The sequence below is a fragment of the Podarcis melisellensis genome (assembly GCF_964234715.1).
Source record: "Podarcis melisellensis genome assembly, chromosome: 13".
Classification (NCBI taxonomy): domain Eukaryota; kingdom Metazoa; phylum Chordata; class Lepidosauria; order Squamata; family Lacertidae; genus Podarcis; species Podarcis melisellensis.
Genome location: NC_138545.1, coordinates 17,595,950 through 17,616,187, shown reverse-complemented (window position 1 = coordinate 17,616,187; position 20,238 = coordinate 17,595,950). Strand labels below are relative to the sequence as shown.

The 20,238-nt window shown below is 45.9% G+C and overlaps 3 protein-coding genes across 3 annotated transcripts in view; 1 reads left to right on the top strand and 2 right to left on the bottom strand.

The window, feature by feature from the left end:
• CORO1A (coronin 1A) overlaps positions 1 to 7,192 on the bottom strand; it is a 79,250-nt gene extending 72,058 nt beyond the window's left edge. The window contains exon 1 of the mRNA XM_081885348.1: positions 7,089 to 7,192. The gene's annotated coding sequence lies outside the window, so the exon portion shown is untranslated. The remainder of the gene's footprint in view (positions 1 to 7,088) is intronic.
• TBX6 (T-box transcription factor 6) lies at positions 3,463 to 13,090 on the top strand. Its single transcript, XM_081885351.1, has 8 exons — positions 3,463 to 3,971; positions 4,974 to 5,202; positions 6,060 to 6,327; positions 7,115 to 7,258; positions 9,636 to 9,706; positions 10,131 to 10,198; positions 10,872 to 11,064; positions 12,680 to 13,090. The coding sequence occupies exons 1-8, from the start codon at positions 3,848 to 3,850 to the stop codon at positions 12,927 to 12,929; spliced, it is 1,347 nt and encodes a 448-aa protein (XP_081741477.1). The 5' UTR covers positions 3,463 to 3,847; the 3' UTR covers positions 12,930 to 13,090.
• Positions 13,091 to 13,895: 805 nt separating this feature from the next.
• On the bottom strand, positions 13,896 to 20,199 carry PPP4C (protein phosphatase 4 catalytic subunit). The gene is made up of 9 exons (XM_081884939.1): positions 20,050 to 20,199; positions 18,364 to 18,469; positions 18,203 to 18,254; positions 17,348 to 17,398; positions 17,149 to 17,250; positions 16,839 to 17,012; positions 16,485 to 16,611; positions 15,449 to 15,638; positions 13,896 to 15,270 (listed from the first exon to the last, which is right to left on the bottom strand). Exons 2-9 carry the CDS (start codon positions 18,459 to 18,461, stop codon positions 15,141 to 15,143), a joined length of 924 nt encoding a protein of 307 aa, XP_081741065.1. The 5' UTR covers positions 18,462 to 18,469; positions 20,050 to 20,199; the 3' UTR covers positions 13,896 to 15,140.
• Between the last annotated feature and the right edge of the window lie 39 nt (positions 20,200 to 20,238).

The following is a 20,238-nucleotide window of genomic DNA, read 5'->3' as shown; positions in this document are numbered from 1 at the left end:
ACATTTGTTCAAAACCACAAGAGAAGTTCAGCTACAATGTGTACCACACAGGTCAGGAAAAGTACCACAAGAGCCAAGAGGACACCAGCACAGTTCATGAGAAGAGTCAAGGAAGCTATTGCAGTAAGAGGTCTTCCTTCAGAAAATGGAAGACCTCTTGTTCTCATTCTTGTCCAAATGAGAACAAAAGGGAACACAAAACTCTGGCCAAAAAAAGAAAAGAAGCAAGCAGACAATAAGGGATGAAAAAAAAAAGAAACCGAGGAGCACATTACTAAAAACAACGGCTAAAAATGGTATTGAAACACATCAGAAGCAGGCAACTTGGCAAGGAGGCATTTGGACCTTCAGACAGCAAGGCAGTCAAAGGTGTGCTAAATGAGGGAAATGAGTTTGCAGAGAAGCTGAATGAGCATGTTGCATCTGTCTCTATAGCAGAAGGTGTAGGGCACATCCCTGTGCAGAGGTGGCACAGAATGCCTTCGGAACAAGGATAGCCTAACCTCTGTGGCCTACGCTCCAGTAATCTCTAAACTGGATTACTGCAATGCGTTATACATGGGGCTGCCTGTGAAGACGGCTTGGAAACTTCAGCAGGTGCAAAATTTGACAGCCAGGTTGCTCACCAGAACAAGACAGTTTGTGATATATATATATATATATATATATATCCATTTTTATCAATATTATAACGTCATATCTCCATTTATACGTTTTTAGCTCCACCAAGCCACTTGACTTCCCTCCGTTCTGTCATCTGGTTTTTATAAAGCACATCTTAAATTCACACATTTATACTGTCTCAATTCTACATTCATCCTAACTTATCCTAAACTTAATGCACAAAATAGAAAATTTCTTCCAATAAACACTGCATGATTTATCTCAGTCCTGCTAGTGTCTTTACATGTTTACAATAACCTTCTATATATTGAATAAATTTACTCCACTCTCTCTGGAAAGCTTGGTCGCTCTGGTGTCGGATTTTCCCCGTCAGCCTTGCTAAAGAACAAGACAGTTTGAGCACATTAACGCTGGTCCTGACCTGACTGCATTGGCTGCCAATTAGTTCCCAGGCCCAATACAAAGTGCTGGTGCTGACCTACAAAGCCTTGCACAGCTCAGGACCCCAATACCTTTAGGGCGGCCTCTCCCCATACAAACCAACCCAGACCCTGCACTTGTCACCTGAGCCCCTTCTTTACACCCTCCCTTCCCAAGAAGTTTGGGGGGGTGGCAACATGAGAAAGGGCCTTTTCGGTGGTGGCTGCCCATTTGTGGAATGCTCTCTCCCAAAAGGCTGATCTGGCGCCATCATTACATGTCTTTAGGCACCAGGCAAAAGCATTCCTCTTTACCCAGGCCTTCGACCATTAAATAACCTATGGCCTGTTAAATGTGGGGGAGACTGTTGTTATGATTATTATTTTATTATTATGCTGTGTATTATATTTTTATTATTATGTTGTGTAAATTATGTTATTAAGGTTGTATACAGCCCCGGGATCTTTAAATAAAGGGTGGTGTATAAATCAAACAAAAAAAATATATGGGTGCAGAATTCATCACCTTATATTTTAAGAATTCTAGTGTCCTGCCCTTAGAACCACAGAGACATAAACACAGACATAATTTCCAGTGAAGTCTACAAAGTAAGCAAAGCCAAATAACTTCCAGCAATCAGGAGAAGGACTTCTGTGACTTAGCTAGCTCCTTGTCCTTTTATCATGGCTAGGAAAAGGAGAATAAATTCTGCAAAATAGGTAACTGCGTGCAGATTTGTTTAACTGGCACAATTTGGTCAGGTTGCAGAATTCAGCCTTTATGGGAGCATAATTGGTGATGTAGTGTGGCACAGCGGGGACTAGCATGTCACATTAAAAGGCAAAGGTAAAGGTAGACCCCTGACCATTAGGTCCAGTCGTGACCGACTCTGGGGTTGTGGTGCTCATCTCGCTTTATTGGCCGAGGGAGCCGGCGTACAGCTTCCAGTTCAAGTGGCCAGCATGACTAAGCCACTTCTGGTGAACCAGAGCAGCGCACGGAAACGCCGTTTATCTTTCCGCCAGAACGGGAGCTCATCCCGTCGCAGGGATTCGAACTGCCGACCTTCTGATTGGCAAGTCCTAGGCTCTGTGGTTTAACCCACAGCACCACCCGCGTCCCTAGAATGTCACATTAGAGCTGGGTAGATGCAGGTTCAAACCCCAACTCAGTCATGAAGCTCACTGCGTGGCCTTTGGCCAATCATTACCTCTTGGTCTGACCGCCTCACAGGGCTCTTCTGAAGAAAACATGGGGAAACAACCCTGTTCACTGCCCTAAGTTCCCTATTCACTGCCCTAAGTTCCTTAGTTGAAGGACAGAACTAAAACACATAAAAGTGAACAAATACAGAATTTTGACCTTTGATTTGTTAAAGAACATTCTTGTTGATTACAGACACTCCTCTTTTGTTGAATAGGGCTATGCATACATCTTACCACCAACAGCATAATCAGTGGTGTGCAAACTTTATTCAAAGAGGGCCAGATTTGATGAAGTGAAGGGCCGTGAGGGCAGACCAAAGTTGTTGATCTTTTTATGATTTTACCCCAAAGTTGTGAGGGTTTTTTTAGGATTGAAGGTGTTGGGTTTTTTTTAGAATTTTACCCCAGGAGATAAAGTGCCACAGGGGCTGAATTAAATCGACTGGTAGGCAGGATTAGGCCCCCGAAACAGACTTTGGACACGGCTGGCATAATACATCCTGAGGCATCACAATACTTAATTACTCCTCTGTCTGTTCCACTTGTGCCATTATAGTGTGCAATCACATAGTAGTTTCCACGACCAATTAAATTAACAGTTTAGAAAATATTGTACCACAATGAGCTTCCAGAGAAGCAAGGTATCCTGGCTCTCCAACTGTGGATATAAACTCAAGGACCCACTCTGCACTCCCAAGGATCTGACAGTCCCTTTGCAGCTGTCCTGTCCAGCTGTGAAAACATCTGGATGACAAATGACCATGGCACCTCCTCCCTCACCCACTTGTAAACCAAGGATCCCATAGGTCAGGATCAATCAGGAAACTTTGGAGCAAGGGTGTTAATTAGGCAATTAGGAGAAATCAAGTGGTGGGGTCAGAAAGGGACTCAGCTGACTGTTCTTAATGAAGTCTGAGGTGGGACTGGGCATGGGGGGGGGCTTAAATTGGGACAGAAGAGATGAAGTGAGGATTGGACAGGAATGGGGAGGGGGGAGTGGATTCTGCACACATCTTGCATGACAGCACACAGGCCAGAGATGAAATAGCAGGGAAGGAGGAAGTGGGATAAAATAGAGCAATGTTGACAGAAATAGCTAGGAGGTGTGTAAGGATGGGACGCCCTGCGACAGAGAATATATATGTCCCTGCTACTTCTCTCCCTTGTTCCCCTGCCTTAAGCCCCAAACCCCTCCCCTCTTGAGGTGTGAATGTGCCATTTGGGGTCTCACTTCAAAGGGTCTTAGCAGAATCATAAATACAGCCCCAGCCAGGGGCTCCTCAGGGAAAGAGAGGATCTGCAGGGTGGATGCATCCCAGACTTGCCTCCAGAGACAGAACCGGGGAAAGCTGGCTCCCAGCCCCTCATCCCTGCTCTAGCCGAACAGCCTCCCTTCCTTCCAGGCTCCTACTCTGCACCCCACTCCCCCAGAGGTCCCCTTACGACTTGCACCATCCCTCTAACCCTCTAGACCTTCCTTCCTACCCAGAGAAAGCAGGAGCCCTGGCTTCCAGTCTCACCTGTTCTAACCCACGAGGTCCTCACTCCTTTCCCAGAGAACCCAGAAGTCCTGGCTCCAAGGCTTCCTGCAGAACCCCATGTATCACCCCACAGAGATGTTCTCACAGTATGGGGGCTCCTATCCTCTGCGGCCACCCCCACCTCCCGGGGCTGGGTATCCCCAGGGTCAGGCACCTCAATATGAAGCCTTCAGATATCCAGGTGAGAAATTGGGATATGGTGGTGGGGAAGGTGGTGGGAGAAGGGGAGGGGGAGGGAAATTAAAAGCCAAAGTAAGATTACAAGGGTGAGTAAAGGAGCAATCACATACCAAAAATGTTGACTGAGCTGAAGTGCATCCTCATTTCAGCCACTGGCTGATGCTGGGCCAGTCACCATGTCTCATTCTAATATAACCTACCTGACATGGCTGTTGAGGAAGAAGACCGCATGTGCTTCCCTAGACTCCTTGGAAGAAGGGTGGGATAAAAGAACGGAAACATATGAGAGCCACAGTTAGTGGGATTCTTTAGAATGGGAGTGGGGTGGAATTGCAATGTCTTAAGAGATTAGAGCAGATGGAACTATAATAAGGAGGACTTCCAGGTTCTTTGGGAGGGAGAGTGGTTTAGAGAAAGGGGAGGGGGAAGTCTGCAACCCAGGACTTCTGTGCTTGGCAGGAGAGAAGTGGGATAGAACAGAATGGGGACTGGGTGGGAACCAAGACTGCTGAATTCTCAGAGATGGCTGAATGGGGCAAAGGGATTTGGAGGCCAGAGTTGCTTTATGCTCTGGGAGAAATGTAGGACTTAGACTCTGAAGGGGGGGAACAAGAGGAAGGCTGAGAGCAGGCACCCAAAGGAGGGGCATGAGTAGGACTCAGCGGTACCCAGAAAAGAAGAAAGCAGTTGTGGGTTTAACAGGCCAGTGGGAGGGCAGGCTGGGACAGAAGAAATGCAAAATTCACATAAATTCCATTGCTTGCTTCCTGCTCCCATCAGCTGGACTTTTAGCACCCAAGACCAACTGGTCGGGGGAGATGTGAGGGGGGAGCAAACAGGCGGAAACCAGCAGGAGGGTGACAAATTCCTGGGATGAAGCCCCTCAGTCTTGCCTGCAAGCCCCTGTCTTTCCCGCCCCCCCCCACCAGCTCAACCAATATCCCTCAGCTCCATCAGGCCTCTTTTCTGACTTGTTCCCTTCTCTTCTCTTCCCTGCCATCAGAACTTGATGCTGCCCCTAAGCTGGATAGCTTCTTCCCTGGGTTGGAACCCCCAGGGCGCCTCCTGCCCTCTGCTCCTGGCCTCCCTTATGGGACAGGCCAGCCTCTCCCATCCGGCCCCCCACCAACTACACGCCTACCCCCGGGAGTACGGATGAGCCTGGAGAATGGAGAACTTTGGAAGCGTTTCAGTGGGATTGGTACAGAGATGATCATCACCAAGGCAGGCAGGTGAGATGCCAAGCAGGAGGTAAAAGAGAAAAAAGTGGACCTTGAGCTCCAGAACCCTGTCTAGTGCTAGAGATTCCCCAGCCACATGCAAAACCAATGCTTCTGAACCAAAGCGGATTGCATCTTCCCCGGTACTGAGTAATCAGTCAGTGCATATCCCCTTTCTCCTTAGAAATTACTGCTCAAGAAATTCAGAATCAAGGAAGAGTAGAGGCTGATAAACATATCTCTCTATTTCCTTCATCCCTGCTGTAAGTTCCATACTAGATCCTGGAGCGAAGTGTCATCAAAATGAAATGATAGACAGTACATTCAAAGCACACAAAAGACGAAATAACTTATTCACATTACTCGGAATTAATCCACGGGATTCAATGCCACATGATGTGATGATGATCACTAGCCGAGATGACTTTGGAAAGATTAGACACTTAGACACACACACACAGAATACAGCTATCTGCAACTAATGGAACCTTCATGTCAGAGGCATATATATGCACACTGGAACAATTTTAGGGAGTTTCTGCTGTGTTGTATGGAGCTTAGTACTGAGATGGGATGTATATCATCAGGAACTGTTAATTTTCTTCACTTTTCCCTGTACATAGAAGTCCAGTATGACAGGATCACTCACCCTGCTCTTTTATTTTTCTGAAGTTGTCAGCATCAAAAATGAAAAAAATAAATAATTTGTGCCAACTACTGCTGAGGGTGGCGGCGGCAGCAGGAATAAGTGGTGGTCCTATTCCCGCCCCCCCCCCGCCCTTTGTTATGTCTCACTGATGAAACCTCCCCCCCCCCCACAACATGCCCAATTAAAATATTCTAACCCACATTTTTAATCAACTTTGCAGGCGGATGTTTCCACAGCTGAAAGTTTCAGTAACAGGACTGGATCCTGAAGCCAAGTACCTGCTGCTAGTGGATGTGGTCCCGGTGGGCAGCTCCCGGTACAAATGGCATGGCAAGCGGTGGGACGCCAGTGGCAAGGCTGAACTGCCCCCGCCAGACAGGGTCTACATCCACCCCGACTCGCCTGCATCAGGCGCCCACTGGATGCGCCAACCTGTATCCTTCCACCGGCTCAAGCTCACCAACAACACACTGGATCCCCATGGACATGTATGGCCAGGGGGAAAGGGCACTTTGGGCATGAGGCTATATGGAACCATAGGCTATTTGGTGGAAAGGAATATAGCTGTAGGGAATGCTCTGAGCGCCTCAAGGGGAAAATGGGTTAAAAGAATGGCACTAAAAGATACTGGGCAGTTCAGATTGATAACAATAACGGATTGTGGCTATGGGTTATATAGCAAAGAGGCATACCCAGGGTTTTGTACAATTTGTGCTTAAAATAAAATCTCCTCCAGCATTCTGTAATTCTACATCATCTGCAAATTATATAAACTAAACACACGTAGATATATTGCTTTCTCTCTCAAGTATGCTGTAGTTGAGATTCCAGAATGGCAGGGGTAGGACTAGATGACCCTTGGGGTCCCTTCTAACTCTACAATTCTATGATTCTGTGCATAATTTGCTCCCATCATTCATGAGAAAGGGCAAGTAACTATGCAGCTCCCTGAAGCCCCATATTTAGATCATTAGAAGTCTACTCAGTCCATGTGATTTCACCAGGGACTGAAACCTCATTATGTAGCCATGAGGACTAGAATCTTGCTCTCCTTCTTAATGAACAATAAAACATGAGATTCTCAAGCGAGTGAATCCTGCAAGTTAACATAAAAAAGCCTGTGCTTCGGGCAGATTCACAGAATTTACACTGGCCCTGACTATAACGGGAGCTAAAATATCTGTTTGCATTAAAAATGAAATATAGTAGGAAAAACTGTTTGGACAAGTAAATAAATAATAAGACTCACCTCTGGCTCTTGCACCCCCTTCTCAGCTGATTGTTCACTCCATGCACCGTTACCAGCCGAGGATACATGTGGTTGGAGCCGGAGGACGCCGTGGGGCAGGCAGTGGCTGCGCTTCCTTCACCTTTCCCGAGACCCAGTTTCTGACTGTCACAGCCTACCAGAACCCACAGGTGAGAAACAAGGCCGCTGTTATAAATTTAATATTTGCATCTAAAAGGCCCTTCCCCATTGGTGGCAGGAAGCAGGGATGTGTCACCTTGGACAAATGACTTATCCATTTCCCGCCCTCACTGCCCACCCCCATTGCTTATCCCTGAAGGAAAGGCACTTTTTTTCATCAGCAAATGATAATCAAATCAAAAACTGGCCATTAAAATAAGGCGGTAGTCCTGAGAATTCTCAGGCGAACATCAACTCCGTCAAATTCTAAAGGACTTCAGAGGAAATGTGTTTAGAATAGAAGCACAAATGTGAGACAGAGCTTCATTTTAGAGAAATAGCACAGGAGACCCTCCCCAGAAAGTTAATTTAGCTTTCTGTGAGACCAACACCCCACTCCATATTATTTTTTGTGCCTGTTCTTTTCACCAAGCTCCAGAAACGGCAGCCTTCCAATGCTCATTTCCTTAGAGACACTCTGGAACTGGCACAAATATTAATCCATCAACATATTCCTGAACCACCACCGCTATTTTGCGGAAGTGTGGCAAGAAGATGCCTCTGTTTTCACAAGGGTTTTACACACAGACACACACACACAGCATTTCCCCCTCACTTCTAAGTAGCAACCGAACCCCATGTCCAGAGGGGAGGGCAAGGGATCCTAAATTACTTCGTTTTCAATTTAATCCCATGCGACTCACTATCAATACAGCAGGAAAAATCACAGCAAACTAAAAACCGTTCCAACACTGCACATTTTGGAACTCCACTGCCCTTCCCTGAGCATTTCTATGTCGCTAAAATGGCCTGTTTTCCTTTTCTCTGCCCATATTCCTTCGCCCCCTCATGCTTAACAGCATCCTTTGACTAAGACAGCTTTGACACTTTTCCTTTTAAATAGTGCTGCAAAAGTATATTCTCCCCACCCCCACCCCGACTTTTTTTAAAATCTCTGTGACATGGGGCAAACCTTACATTTCACTTACCTCCATGAAATCCGGGATTGTTGACACCCTCTGCCTTCCTACGAAGCTCTCTTCCCCCACTTGTCCACCTCCATCAAACTCAGGCCTGAGGCCTCCCTTCTTCCCTTGCTCACCCACATCTCTTGATGCCATTACAGCTAGAACACAATGGCTTCTCCTCAGGATTCTTCCACCTCTAAATCACCTCAGCTCCTTTCTCCCTTCACTCCACAACCTTTCACCTCATGCTGAATGGTGCCCTTCCACCTCCGCTTGGGCCTGTGGAGCCCTCATCATTTTGTATCTCCCCTATGTGTCCTTATTTATTACTCCATTTCTGTGTTTCTTTCCACTTTTGAATAGCTCTTCATACCTCCCAACCAAAATATCCTTTCCTCTACTCAGTCAGAGCCTTTACCTTTCATTGGGAGTCTTTCCATGTTTTGCGACATTCCTTTGTAAGTTCCTGCCCTAAAATATACCCCCTCCCCACCCTCACAAATTCAGCTTCTCAGTTATTTAACCATTTCCTTGGACCTTAATATCTCTTAACAAAACTATTATTCAGTGCAACTCCTCTACTCTCACACAGGGTCTACAATAGCTATTGCACTATATATCCCTCCTCTGGTCTTAAAACAGTGCTTCTGTCTCATTCCTCCCATTATGTGCCGGCCTGGGCTGATGGGAGTTGTAGCCCAATACTTATGGAGAGCACCAGATTGGTTAAAAGCTACACTTCGAACAGTTCAGACAGATGATATAGATATAGATATAAATATAGATATATAGATTCAGAGAGAGAGAGAGAGAGAGAGAGAGAGAGAGAGAGAGAGAGAGAGAGAGAGAGAGAGAGATAAAAAAATGTTTAGGGGTACTCTCATTTTCCTATTCATATTGAAATACTGCCCCTCAATGAGGCCAAACTTAGATTCACAAAAGGGTTATGAGTATGCGTACCCCTGCGTACCTCCAGAAAAAAGCACTGTATACTGTATATATATATATATATATAGAGAGAGAGAGAGAGAGAGAGAGAGAGAGAGAGAGAGAGAGAGAGCGCGCCCCAAACCTGGAAAAAACAGTAACACAGCAAACAGCTCACATCTAGGTAAGAACTAGTACCAGCAAGAGTAGAGAGGTGTTTAGGAGAGCTGCCTTTGTTGACTGTCTCCTCTATTACAGAAGCCCACGCAAAAGCAAAAGTTTTGCCCTAGGTTCTGAAACTTGAATATGCTGTCAGCATATGCCAGTATTCTATCATTTTTGAAAACATAATACAAAAGTGGAAATATTGATCATATATCTGTGCTCGTACGCTAAACCAAATCTCATAAAACATAAAAATATATGTGCGTATACATCTGATCATACCCTTTCAATTGCCTACCTTACATTTTCCTGTTTCCTCCCCTCCCAGATCACTCAGATGAAGATAGAAAGCAACCCTTTCGCAAAGGGCTTCCGGGAGAACGGCATGAACAGCAAAAGGTGAACTGACCCAATCAGGAAAGATGTCAATGCCATAGAGAGGAGCTATTTCAGCCCTCACATTAGCTGGCAGCAGTGATTCCCTTCCCAAAATGTTTGCCACTGACAGGGGGGCAGGGGGGGCGTAGACCATATGGAAATGGGCTTGTCCTCACTGGAGAAATACTGTAGTTCACTGGGCTGGAGAATTACAGGGTGCCAAGATGAATGGGCTCATAACAACTGCTGCTACTAAATTTATACTGGTACCTGCTGAGATGATCCATTAAAAAAGCAACCATGCCAAAAGGAATTCTTGAGAAAATAAGAAATATTGGGGGGCGGGATTTTTGCCCTTGCTCAGGGCACCATATTATTACAGTCTGCTCCTGGCTTTTACCATTGCTTTTCCACATCTTATTATGTTCCCCCTTACAAAATTTAGGGAGCGCGAGGCCCGAATCAAGAGGAAAATGAAGGCAAATGAATGTGAAGCCAACATGGGGGAAAATGGTAAGAGAAACAAACATACCTTATTCTGTCGCTTAGCTTCATAAGACATTGTCTGGTCTCTGTCTCCTTCCACCACTTTAAAAGCAAAACACAACATTTCTCTCTTGACATCATTAAACAAAGTGAGGATCATTTAAGTGGATACTCTGTGTTCCTCCTCACCATCCTTAACTCCGTAGCTACTCACTGCCCTGTGTATATCCATTTCTTACAATGCCACATACAATGGCCACCTTTTGCTTCCTTTCACTGCTTGACTTTTGCGACCCCCGCCACAACATCCCATCACTTCCCTCACCCCAAGTCCTATAACTCATTAAATTATACCTGCTGCTTCATATTTTTTTCCTCCTCTGAATTGTCTTTCCCCACAATTACAATCACTTCCTGCTCTGCCTTGATAGCACAAACTTGCTAGAGGGCCCTTACCTGAAAAGGTCACAACCCCAGGTACTATAATGAATTCCCTCTTTATTTCAGACAACATTCCAGAGAACCTGTTATTTTGGATATATATTTTTAAAGTTGTATATGTCCCTAGAGGTTCACTCCCGCCTATGCCACATTTATGTGCTTTCTAAATCCATACGAGTACGGTTTTATTATTCCCCTTTCCCATTGTATAACCTTCTGCCTGCTTTTCCTTCCCTACCTGCACTTCGCCTCCACCTAGAGAGCAAGAAAGGCCCCTGCGACTCCACCTTAACAGAGGAGACACCTCTGGAGCAACAGCCACCACCTGTGCTTCCACACCCTTCCTGCTCCTTCTACCCCCCTGCGGGGATCAATCCCAGCGGAGCAGAGGCTTATGTGCAGCACCCAGCCGCCTTCCATGGCTTGCGGGGGGCACCCTCACCCTACGGCAGGTGAGCCAGCCATGTCACATTCCCCGAGTTCTAGAGCTGTGATGCCAAACTTCTGCCTTTGTAAAATAGGTGTGGAGCATCCCTGGGTGATCTGAATCACCCCTGGTGTTCAGGTTTCCTTTGGTGGCTGAATAAACCCTGTCTTAGGGTATAAACAGGTATAAATGTTTTTAGAGGGGTAGGGCTGATTTGAAAGCACCCTCACAGCATTTAAGATACCCAGGCAATAATTTGAAGTGCTCTGATTTCTTGCCACGCCTAATACATTGAAGAACAAAAAAACCCACGTGGCAATGGGCACTTTTTCCTTTTGATGGCATGAACGGACTTCTGGAACGGATTTAAGTTCGAGAACCAAGGTACCACTGTAACTGGAATTCTCTACAGCTACATCGTGGCATTGTAAACAAGTCAGTAGAGCACGAGACTCTTATTCTCAGGGTTGAGGGTTTGAGCCCCATGTTGGACAAAAGATTCCTGAATTGCAGAGGGTTGGACCAAATGGCCCTCGTGGTCCCTTCCAACTCAAGACTTCTATGATTTTATGTGCCCATTGTCCAAAATTTACTTTGAGAATTGCTGCAGCTGACCTGGCAAAGACCAGTGATACCTCAGGTTAAGAACTTAATTCATTCCAGAGGTCCATTCTTAACCTGAAACTGTTCTTAACCTGAGGTACCACTTTAGCTAATGGGGCCTCCCTCTTCATGCTGACTGGGGCTGATGGGAGATGGGAGTTCAGCAACATCTGCAGGGCACTACCATGGCCACCCTGGCTCCAGGGCATGACAAGTGTCCTTAGCATATTAAGTTCACTTTGCTTTTTAGTCTGAAAATAGGTATTGCCCTCTCTTGTTAGCAGTTGGCTACCAGCTGTGATGTCCCCCCCCCCTATTTTTTGGTGTGTTGAACAAATAAATGTACTTGTGCCAGTTAAAAACTATTTTTAAAAGTAAGTAGAAGTCTGCCTGACATACCAGAGTAGCTGCTAACCAACATTTAACTTACTGGAAGATACAGTTGTAAAGCAAGTTACAAAGCAAGTGTCATGCCCACGATGAAAAAAGCCACTGGAGCAGTCTCTTAAAAACCTACACAAATAGATAACCTGCAGCCTTTAGTGAGTAAACACCACTTTACTTATGCTAGTGCTTGATCCGTAACAGAGAGCAGCCACAAATCACCAGCTGCATGCAATGGCAGAGTCTCTGATTATTCACAAGATTTGAATGCTAAGCATCCTTCATCACTCCATCTTACTCTTGAACCCAACCCAGTGCAGAAATCTCTGAGAAAGGTGTTTGGCCCTTACCAAGGCCATTCTGTGGTAGAACCAGAATTAACCATGTACTGATTACTGTGGCCAACGTCCCGCACAATATGACATTTAACAGGAAGAATATGCAAGGCGAGAATGCAGAAAAGACATTCAGGGCTGTGGCATTATCTATGGGGAAGCTAGAACCAGTAGCATACAGAAAAACTACAGCTGTCTGTGGGGAGGTGTAGTTGGGCAGATACACGCAGTTGGAAGTTTGGTCATGTTGAGCCACTCAAATGGGGGGCACCTGCACTTTTATCAGTGTTTGACTTACCCCTCATCTTTTCCCCACAGCCCAAGTCAAGAAATGGCAGGTCCTCCATCATCCCCAACTACCAAGTCACCTCCTGAGCAATCAGATTTCAAACCTATGCTCCCGGCGAGTTGGAATGGGTTGGATATTACTCCTTTCCTTGGGGGAACAGAACCCCCCGATACCTCCTCCTTTCCCCCTTTCAAATTCAGCTTCACACCCTACCCACCTCCACCTCGCGTCTATGGGCCCCCCTCTGGCTATCCTGGCTCTCAGCCACCTATGCTCTAACTCTTGCTCCTCCCACAAACCCTGGAATTCCTGTCTTCTAGGTATTGTTTCCCCTGCTAGATCTCATGGCTTTCCCTGTTTCTTTATTACTGTCCATGTTGGGAAGGGTCAACTTGTCTGTATCCTGCCTGTCTTATAATTAAACAATTTTAAGGTCATAACATAGTGTACGTCTGTTTTCTTCCATGACATATTTAAGCAAGCTAGAATTCTGAAATTCCAGCCTAGATTTCTGCTCTGCCAGACAGCCAGCTTGACTGGTTTAAAGCTATACGTCAGAAGGCTTCAGCAGATCCTTTTAAGACATTTCACCAAAACAGGTTAAATAAATCGGGGCAGTTCTCAGTTGCAGAGCGCAGTTTTGGGGCAAGAAGTATTAATGGGTGTGTGTAGCACAAACCTGCCTCGAGAAGCAGCACCATCAAGTGAGAAACTCGTTTGTAAAAAATGTAGGAAGTAGTAGTATCATGTATTAGATAACAAGCTCTGCGGTAGACAGATTCTCCCTGTGGTATGATTAAAGGCCGTGAAGATTGCTTGACCCTATATTCTGTCAGCTTCAACTCAGTAAAGAAAGTGGAAACACTCCCCAACAGTGAAAGTATGGAGCTCATCTCATCCCCCACTCTTTGCAGGAGCCAAGCAGGTTTGGGAGGTAAGGAAGGACAAAGAGGACACCTACACAGATATTTCTGCCCAGGATCTGGCAGCATTCAACATGCACCCTGCTCACAAATCATGTGGCCACAGAAATACGCAACGTACAAAATGTCAATTTTTTTTTAGTTTTATTAGAATTTTTTTATCTAAAAGTTGTAAATAGGAAAAAACCCAAAATGAAAACAAAATAAAATTAGAGCAAGAGACAGATCATCGGAGGGGAAAGCACTCCTAGACGTAAGAAAAGTGGCAGGAAGTTCCACCTTCCCCTTCTAACTCTAAGTAGATATCTGGATTGAATGTGAGTATCCCTTCACAGGAATAAAGGGGAGGGGGTGGGAGATTTTGACCCTGTGGTGGGTGGGATTTGGATACACCAACCCCACAGGGGGTAGGATATGGAGGGATGGAGAGAGACAGAGAACACGCCCCATTGGTCAAATTAACTAGCGTGATATGGTCCCAGTCTCCCCACTCAAGGAGAAGGAGCGGCAGGGTAAACAGGATATAGATTTGCCAATAATACATTTAATAAATCCACCACAAAAAAGTTTAAATGGATTTCATAAAGCATTTGCATCCTCCAGTGACCAGAAAGTCTACTTTATTTTAATTTTATTTATTTATTTTGCAAAGTCTGGCAAAAAGGTGGGAAAAGTTTAACCTTCCAGTGGCCAATAAATGTTTGAGGAAAGTGGGAATGAGATATGGCGGCACACAGAGGAACCACTTCCCAGTCTATGTTCATCTACTCCATGTAGCTCAAGCAAACTATCACCGAAGTGCGAAGAAACCAGCGTTCTAGGTCTTCCAGCAACCAGACACAGCAAGGTTTGAAGCACTTCCTATTCTCTGCTTAAATGCTATGGAATGGCACCAAAACCGGAGTTCAAAGATCAGCCGACCAAAAAGTAAAAATATTTTTGTTTTAAAAAAAGAGTTAAACCAGGAAGCACCTAAGTGACGTAGAAGCAGAGAACTAGTCCAGAGACCTCATCCTCCTAACAGTTGCAGATATTCTTTGGTCACTGGTTTCCTCTTTATTTCCAAGTCCAGTTCTCTCCATCTGATACATCCTCTATAAATAATTTCCAGTCGCACTGCAGATGAGCTAGAGAATTAGGCTGGGAGGCTGTCAGCTGCGCCCCTAGGAAACCATAGAACTCTGAAGATCTACAGCTTCTCTCCATTTCTGGGTTGACCTTTCCCCCCCCGTTTCGCCTGGAGTGATCTGAGATCGACAGAGTTCTAGGTTTTTCAATGACCAGAGGTCCCAAAAATGTGTTTCGGGCGGAGAATAAAAACTAGGGCAGCCCTGAAGAGACTATAAAGCGACTGGCTGGAATTCAGTAGTGTGGAAAAAGATGGCCAATTCAGTCTAAGGGGTCCAGAACGGAGGGTTTATTGGGCAAGGGGAATGGAGTGGGGCGGTGGGGGGGGGGGGAGAAGAGACCTGAACCCTGCCAAACTTCAAAGAGGCTGCCCACCCCAGCCAGGACAAGAAAAACAGAAGCCGCACGAGGGGAGGGTGGGGGGAGATGGAAGAAGCATTCACAGGAAGTAGTCCGCAACAGGCTTCTTAGACGGGATGCCTCGAGTTTCTTGGGGGGCAGCTTCAAAGATAATAAATTCCTTCTGAAGGTGTTCATCCAGTTCCAGGATGGCTGCCACATTCCCACAGCTGTGTGCAGAGCAGAGGAGAAGGGTCACAATGGGATGCCTCCAGTTTCATCAATGCCACCCTTCCACCCAGACTGACCCTGCAATCCCTCCTATATGCCACACAGCTCAAACGGTACACAGTGCTAGGCTTGCTATATCTGCCCCCTATTCCACACCCATCCCTTTTGTCTCCTCACCGGTAGCAGTAGTTGGGAGCTGACCACACAGTAAGAACTGTTTCGTTGAAGTGCCACTTGTACCCCTCCATGACCAGCTGATGCGCTCGACAGATCATGTCGATGTCGTTCGCCGCGTTGAATTGCGCCACCACGTCACTGCCGAATAAGTAGCCGGCACCTCGTGGGCTCACCCCCCAGCCTGTGGTATCTGCAAAGGACAGAAAAGCTGGGCTTACGACACAAAGGAAACCAAGTACCGGGCATGATCGACTAGGGGAAAGGGCAGCTGCTCTTGATGAACTTATAGAACAAAGCTGATCAGCAGTTGGCCAAGAGGCAGGATTTCGTATAAAGCCCTCACCCCACACTGCTTGGGCTGCTCCATGTCCATTTTTACCCCTTTAAAAAGAACCAGAGTGAGATGAAATGATGGGGGCACAAAATACCTGATCTTCTCTAGATCAAAGACTCAAAGGTTCTTGTTTTAGAGATTTTTGGAACACTGCACTAAGCAGTAGAAGAAATAGAAGCTTTAAAACAAAAACAAAAACAAATAAACAAATATTCCTTTAGCTCACTGTGCAGTTTATCGGGCATTAAACCCACAGAGATATAGCGTCCTCTCCCTTCCAATAAGTGAGACCCTATTCATTCACTTACAACATAAAGAACTAAAAACACAGGACAGATTCATTAAATAAGTTCCACGGAGTGCTCAGAACTCCATCATATCAATTGTGATCTCTCTTTAGCAGCTTGCACGGAAGTACAAGGTCAGATCAAAGTTGCTGGGGACCTCTTGGTAACAGACTCCGCCTCTTTCGGTTTCAGTGCAATTTTAAGTCAGAATTAAAGGCTCAACACTCTTCCACTTGGCCTACACGGCTCTTCCTAGTACGCTCTACTCCTAATACTGTTTAACCTATTAAACTTTTCCTGGAACAAATACTATTACCATCTTAACGATATCCAACACGCAAAGATTCCTTTCTCCTTCATGCATGGCGCACACACACACACACACAAAACCACCCCACTCCACACACAAATATACCTTCAGGGTCAGACCAAAGAAGATCACACATGGGACCATCATGAGGAACCTCCTGTTTGCGATCTATCGTTCGAATCTGGTCCAGTGTCTGGATGGATGGGGACAGACCACCATGGACACAGAAAATCTGCAACAGAAAAGGAATGTGTGCATTTGGAAAGCTACATGTAGAAGTTCTAGCCTAGGGCCAAACAGCACCTCCCCACCCACCACATTGAAACTCATGCTGTTGCCTTCCCACTTTAGTCTAACTGTTGCACTCTATTCTCACACCAGAAAACCTAAGTGTTCTTTTAGGCGCACACTCTTTCTCAAATACTCCTACCATCATAAACACACACACAGCATGCTTACCTTGCCATCAATGATAGCAGAGAGGCTGAGGTAGTCAAAGATCTCAGTGCAGTAGCGCCAAACGGTGACAGAGCCATATTTCCTCAGGCACTCATCGTAAAAGCCATATACTTGGGTGATCTGTCTGCTCTCATGGTTGCCACGGATCAGGGTGATCCTGTCAGGGTACCGGACCTGTAAGGGAAAACAACCAAACCGGCATAGACCACAGACATGGAAATGTTATGTAACCCAGAATTCCCAACATCTCTACTCAGGTAGAACAAGGAAAGCATCCTTGGATTCATTAAGGGCAAAGGTCGTTCCTAACCTTGAGCGCCAGCAGTAGCAAGAATGTTTCAACACTGTAGAAGCCACGGTCGACAAAGTCACCCATGAAGAGATAGTTGGTCTCAGGCACATCACCACCCACCTGCAGGAGAGAAACAAAGGGCAGGTAAATATATTGTCCCAGAAGAGCTTGAAAGCTGAAGGTGGGCACTGGAATTGGATGCCTGAGCAGTACTCACCCTGAAGAGCTCTTTAAGGTCATAGAACTGGCCATGGATATCCCCACAAACCTGGAAAGAATATTGAACTCTTTAATGTTCTCAAGGTGGCTATTACTACTATCATACCTAGTCCAGTATATCTGAAAGACCAAGGCCTTTCTCTCTGCCCACCAGTAATCACTAGATTGGCACGGGGATGGCATTTTTTGTGATAGCACAACATTCTTGAAACTACACCCCCAGGGAAATATGTGTTCCCTCTGTCATTCCTCTTATTCAAAAGAACTTTGGAACTTTCAGAAGAATCCAGGTGCTGTGTTTTGATATTCTTTTTCTTCTGTTACTGTTCATTCATTAAGGCAAGAGAGGAGAACCTTTTTCACATTCCACTGTTGGCCTGTGTCCAGTTTCTGCCTGCTAGTAGGGAATGAGGCCAAAGGCAGAAATGGATGGAGAAACAGCTGTGACTTGTACCTCTTATACAAGACTACATTCCAGTCAGGCAAAACTCAAGAGGTTTGTACACCTACGCAGACACACACCAAATTTCCATCCAGGAAAGAGACATGATTACATTTCAAGCACATGTTCCAATTGAGGCAAAAACACATGAGGATATTACACGGTAACATGGCATATGGAATAGTTCTGAAGGCCAGATACTGTCCTAGAAAGTCACCTTTGGCCTCCCTCAACCTGCTTCAAAGGATGTTTTTTTTAAAAAAATCAGCAGCATGCTTCAGTTTCTTATTTGTAAAATGCCTTGTGACAGCAAATTTTTTTTAAAGGATTAAATAAAAAGTTCAGGTGTTATTGCTGCCAGCATTTGAGTCCCCAAACACAGATGAACATTCGCTTAAAAACAAGACTCACTGTTACTGGGGAATCTACTCTCTGGACGTTGCTTTCTTCCACCAAGATCTCTCTGCAGAGAAAGAAAAGGAAATGTGTCTCACACAGACACTCTACACCATAATTGATTGCATTTTACAGTCTTAGAACAGGTATTCTTATAGATGTCAGGCAACACTCACCTGGCCTTGGCACAGAGGGCTTTGACCTCGCTCTCCTTGATGAGCTCACAGCGCCGCAACTGCTCAATCTGACGATCAAGGTCACTGATTTCGGCCATCTTGCCCCCTTGTAGGAATAAAATTGCAGTCAACTTTTTTAAAAAAATTAACATTTAACATCAAGGCATACAGCTTTGATGGCAATGGGGAAAAGGAATCGAGCACATACACCCAGAAAATATTTCCATCAAAAAGGATGAGAGTAAAAGTCAAATAATAGGCCCTGAGCTCTATGTTGTTTTCTACTATTGTAGGAAGAATCACACGGAATATCAGTAAGGGGGAGACTTATAATCTATATCAGCTTTTCCCAAGCTGGTGCTCTCTAAATTTTGCTGGACTATTAATTTCTATTGGTCAAGCAGGCTGGGGCTGATAGGAGACCAAAACATCTGGAGGACACCAGGTTAGGGAAGGCTGATCTATATAGTAAACCCCAGGATAGTATACTACCCTGAAGCACCTGTAAAGAAACTTCGCAAACTGTAACAAAACAAAGACAAATAAGAAAGTGAATTAAACCCAAGCTGGATTATATTTATATATGTGTATTACTAAAAAGTGCTGGAAAAGACTATACTTTCAGACCCTCTGATAATATGAGGTTGTTGGTATCAGAGGCACTCTCTTTCAAGCTTCTCCAAAGATTTATGCAAACTGTCTCATACACTGAAAAGGCAATACATAGATTTGGAAGGCAGTAAAATCAAATGCATTGTTATAAAAACAATGATCATTGTTCTACACACTTCAGTTATCTGAGGGGAGAGGGTGGTGAAATCTTTATGTTGTGTCCCAGGACTTATTTTCAACACCAACAGAGTGAGTGTTTCTTATCTCCTAGGAAAAAGTTCCCACCTTCTCCATCTTTCTTATCCAACAGTAATGAGAAGGTGCCTCCACCCAACCATCTCATTCAAAAGGCCAGGTCTCCACCTCGCTATCTGATCTCTTTGCCCAATGATACCCAGAACTTTTTAAGATAAGGAGTGATGAGTCACATCAAAGGAGAGAGCAGAGCATGACCAACTACCTCCTGTTACTATGACAATGCCACCCTATAGGTCCCTAAGATCTTCCCATCATGGCACCCATCTTTGCTTCTCTGCCCCCCACACGCTTCTAAATGAGCCCATATCCCCTAAACTAGCCATTAAAAGGGCAAAGGGATATTTGCATATAAAGAAATCAAGCAAGTTAATAAAACCTACTCAGCCAGGTGCTACTTGCTGTATTCCCTCGCACCCTCAGAAGGGCCACCTTCCACCCCACGCCCATCCCTTTCCAAAAAGCCTTCCTTTCGGGGGGAAACATAAAACACTTCACTCCACGAGGCTGGACACCCCCAAGACAGAGCGACGCCTGCCTCCTCCATGAGCCTGAGGGGAGAGAAGCCCCTCTTTCTCCCGCCTCCTCCTCATGGGCCCCACCTGCCCCGCTCCCCCAGGAAGCTCTGGCCGTCTCGCTTGTGAAAAGCGCCCAGAGCCTCCCTCCAGGTGACAACTCTCCCCTCTTCCCCCTCCCGACCCCACAGGCTGCTGTCTCTATGGCAACCAACTTTGCCCGGCGCCCCCGCCCGCGGCCAGGAGCCAAAGGAAAGGACGTCTCCCCCTCCCTCGGCGGACGCCCCACCTCCCGGGCGCCTACCTGGGGTCCCGGTAGCGGCGGCGGCGACGGTGGCGGCTGCTCCGCGGCTCCCTCCGGCTCCCGGGCCCGGCCCCTCCCCCTCTCTCTTTCCGGCTCTCCCACCAACTACTGGGCGCTGGACGTCACTTCCGCTTCCTTCTAGGACCAAGAAGGGGCGCTGGTGAGGCGGGGCTTCTCTCCGCTATCCCT

Coding starts and splice junctions, on each gene's coding strand:
- TBX6 (XM_081885351.1), top strand. CDS start 3,848: ATGTATCACCCCACAGAGATGTTCTCACAGTATGGGGGCTCCTATCCT. Junction 3,972..4,973: donor TGAAGCCTTCAGATATCCAG/GTGAGAAATTGG, acceptor CCCTGCCATCAG/AACTTGATGCTGCCCCTAAG. Junction 6,328..7,114: donor CACTGGATCCCCATGGACAT/GTATGGCCAGGG, acceptor CCCCCTTCTCAG/CTGATTGTTCACTCCATGCA.
- PPP4C (XM_081884939.1), bottom strand. CDS start 18,461: ATGGCCGAAATCAGTGACCTTGATCGTCAGATTGAGCAGTTGCGGCGC. Junction 17,399..18,202: donor GAGTAGATTCCCCAGTAACA/GTGAGTCTTGTT, acceptor TATTCTTTCCAG/GTTTGTGGGGATATCCATGG. Junction 15,639..16,484: donor TCTTTGGTCTGACCCTGAAG/GTATATTTGTGT, acceptor TGTCCTTTGCAG/ATACCACAGGCTGGGGGGTG.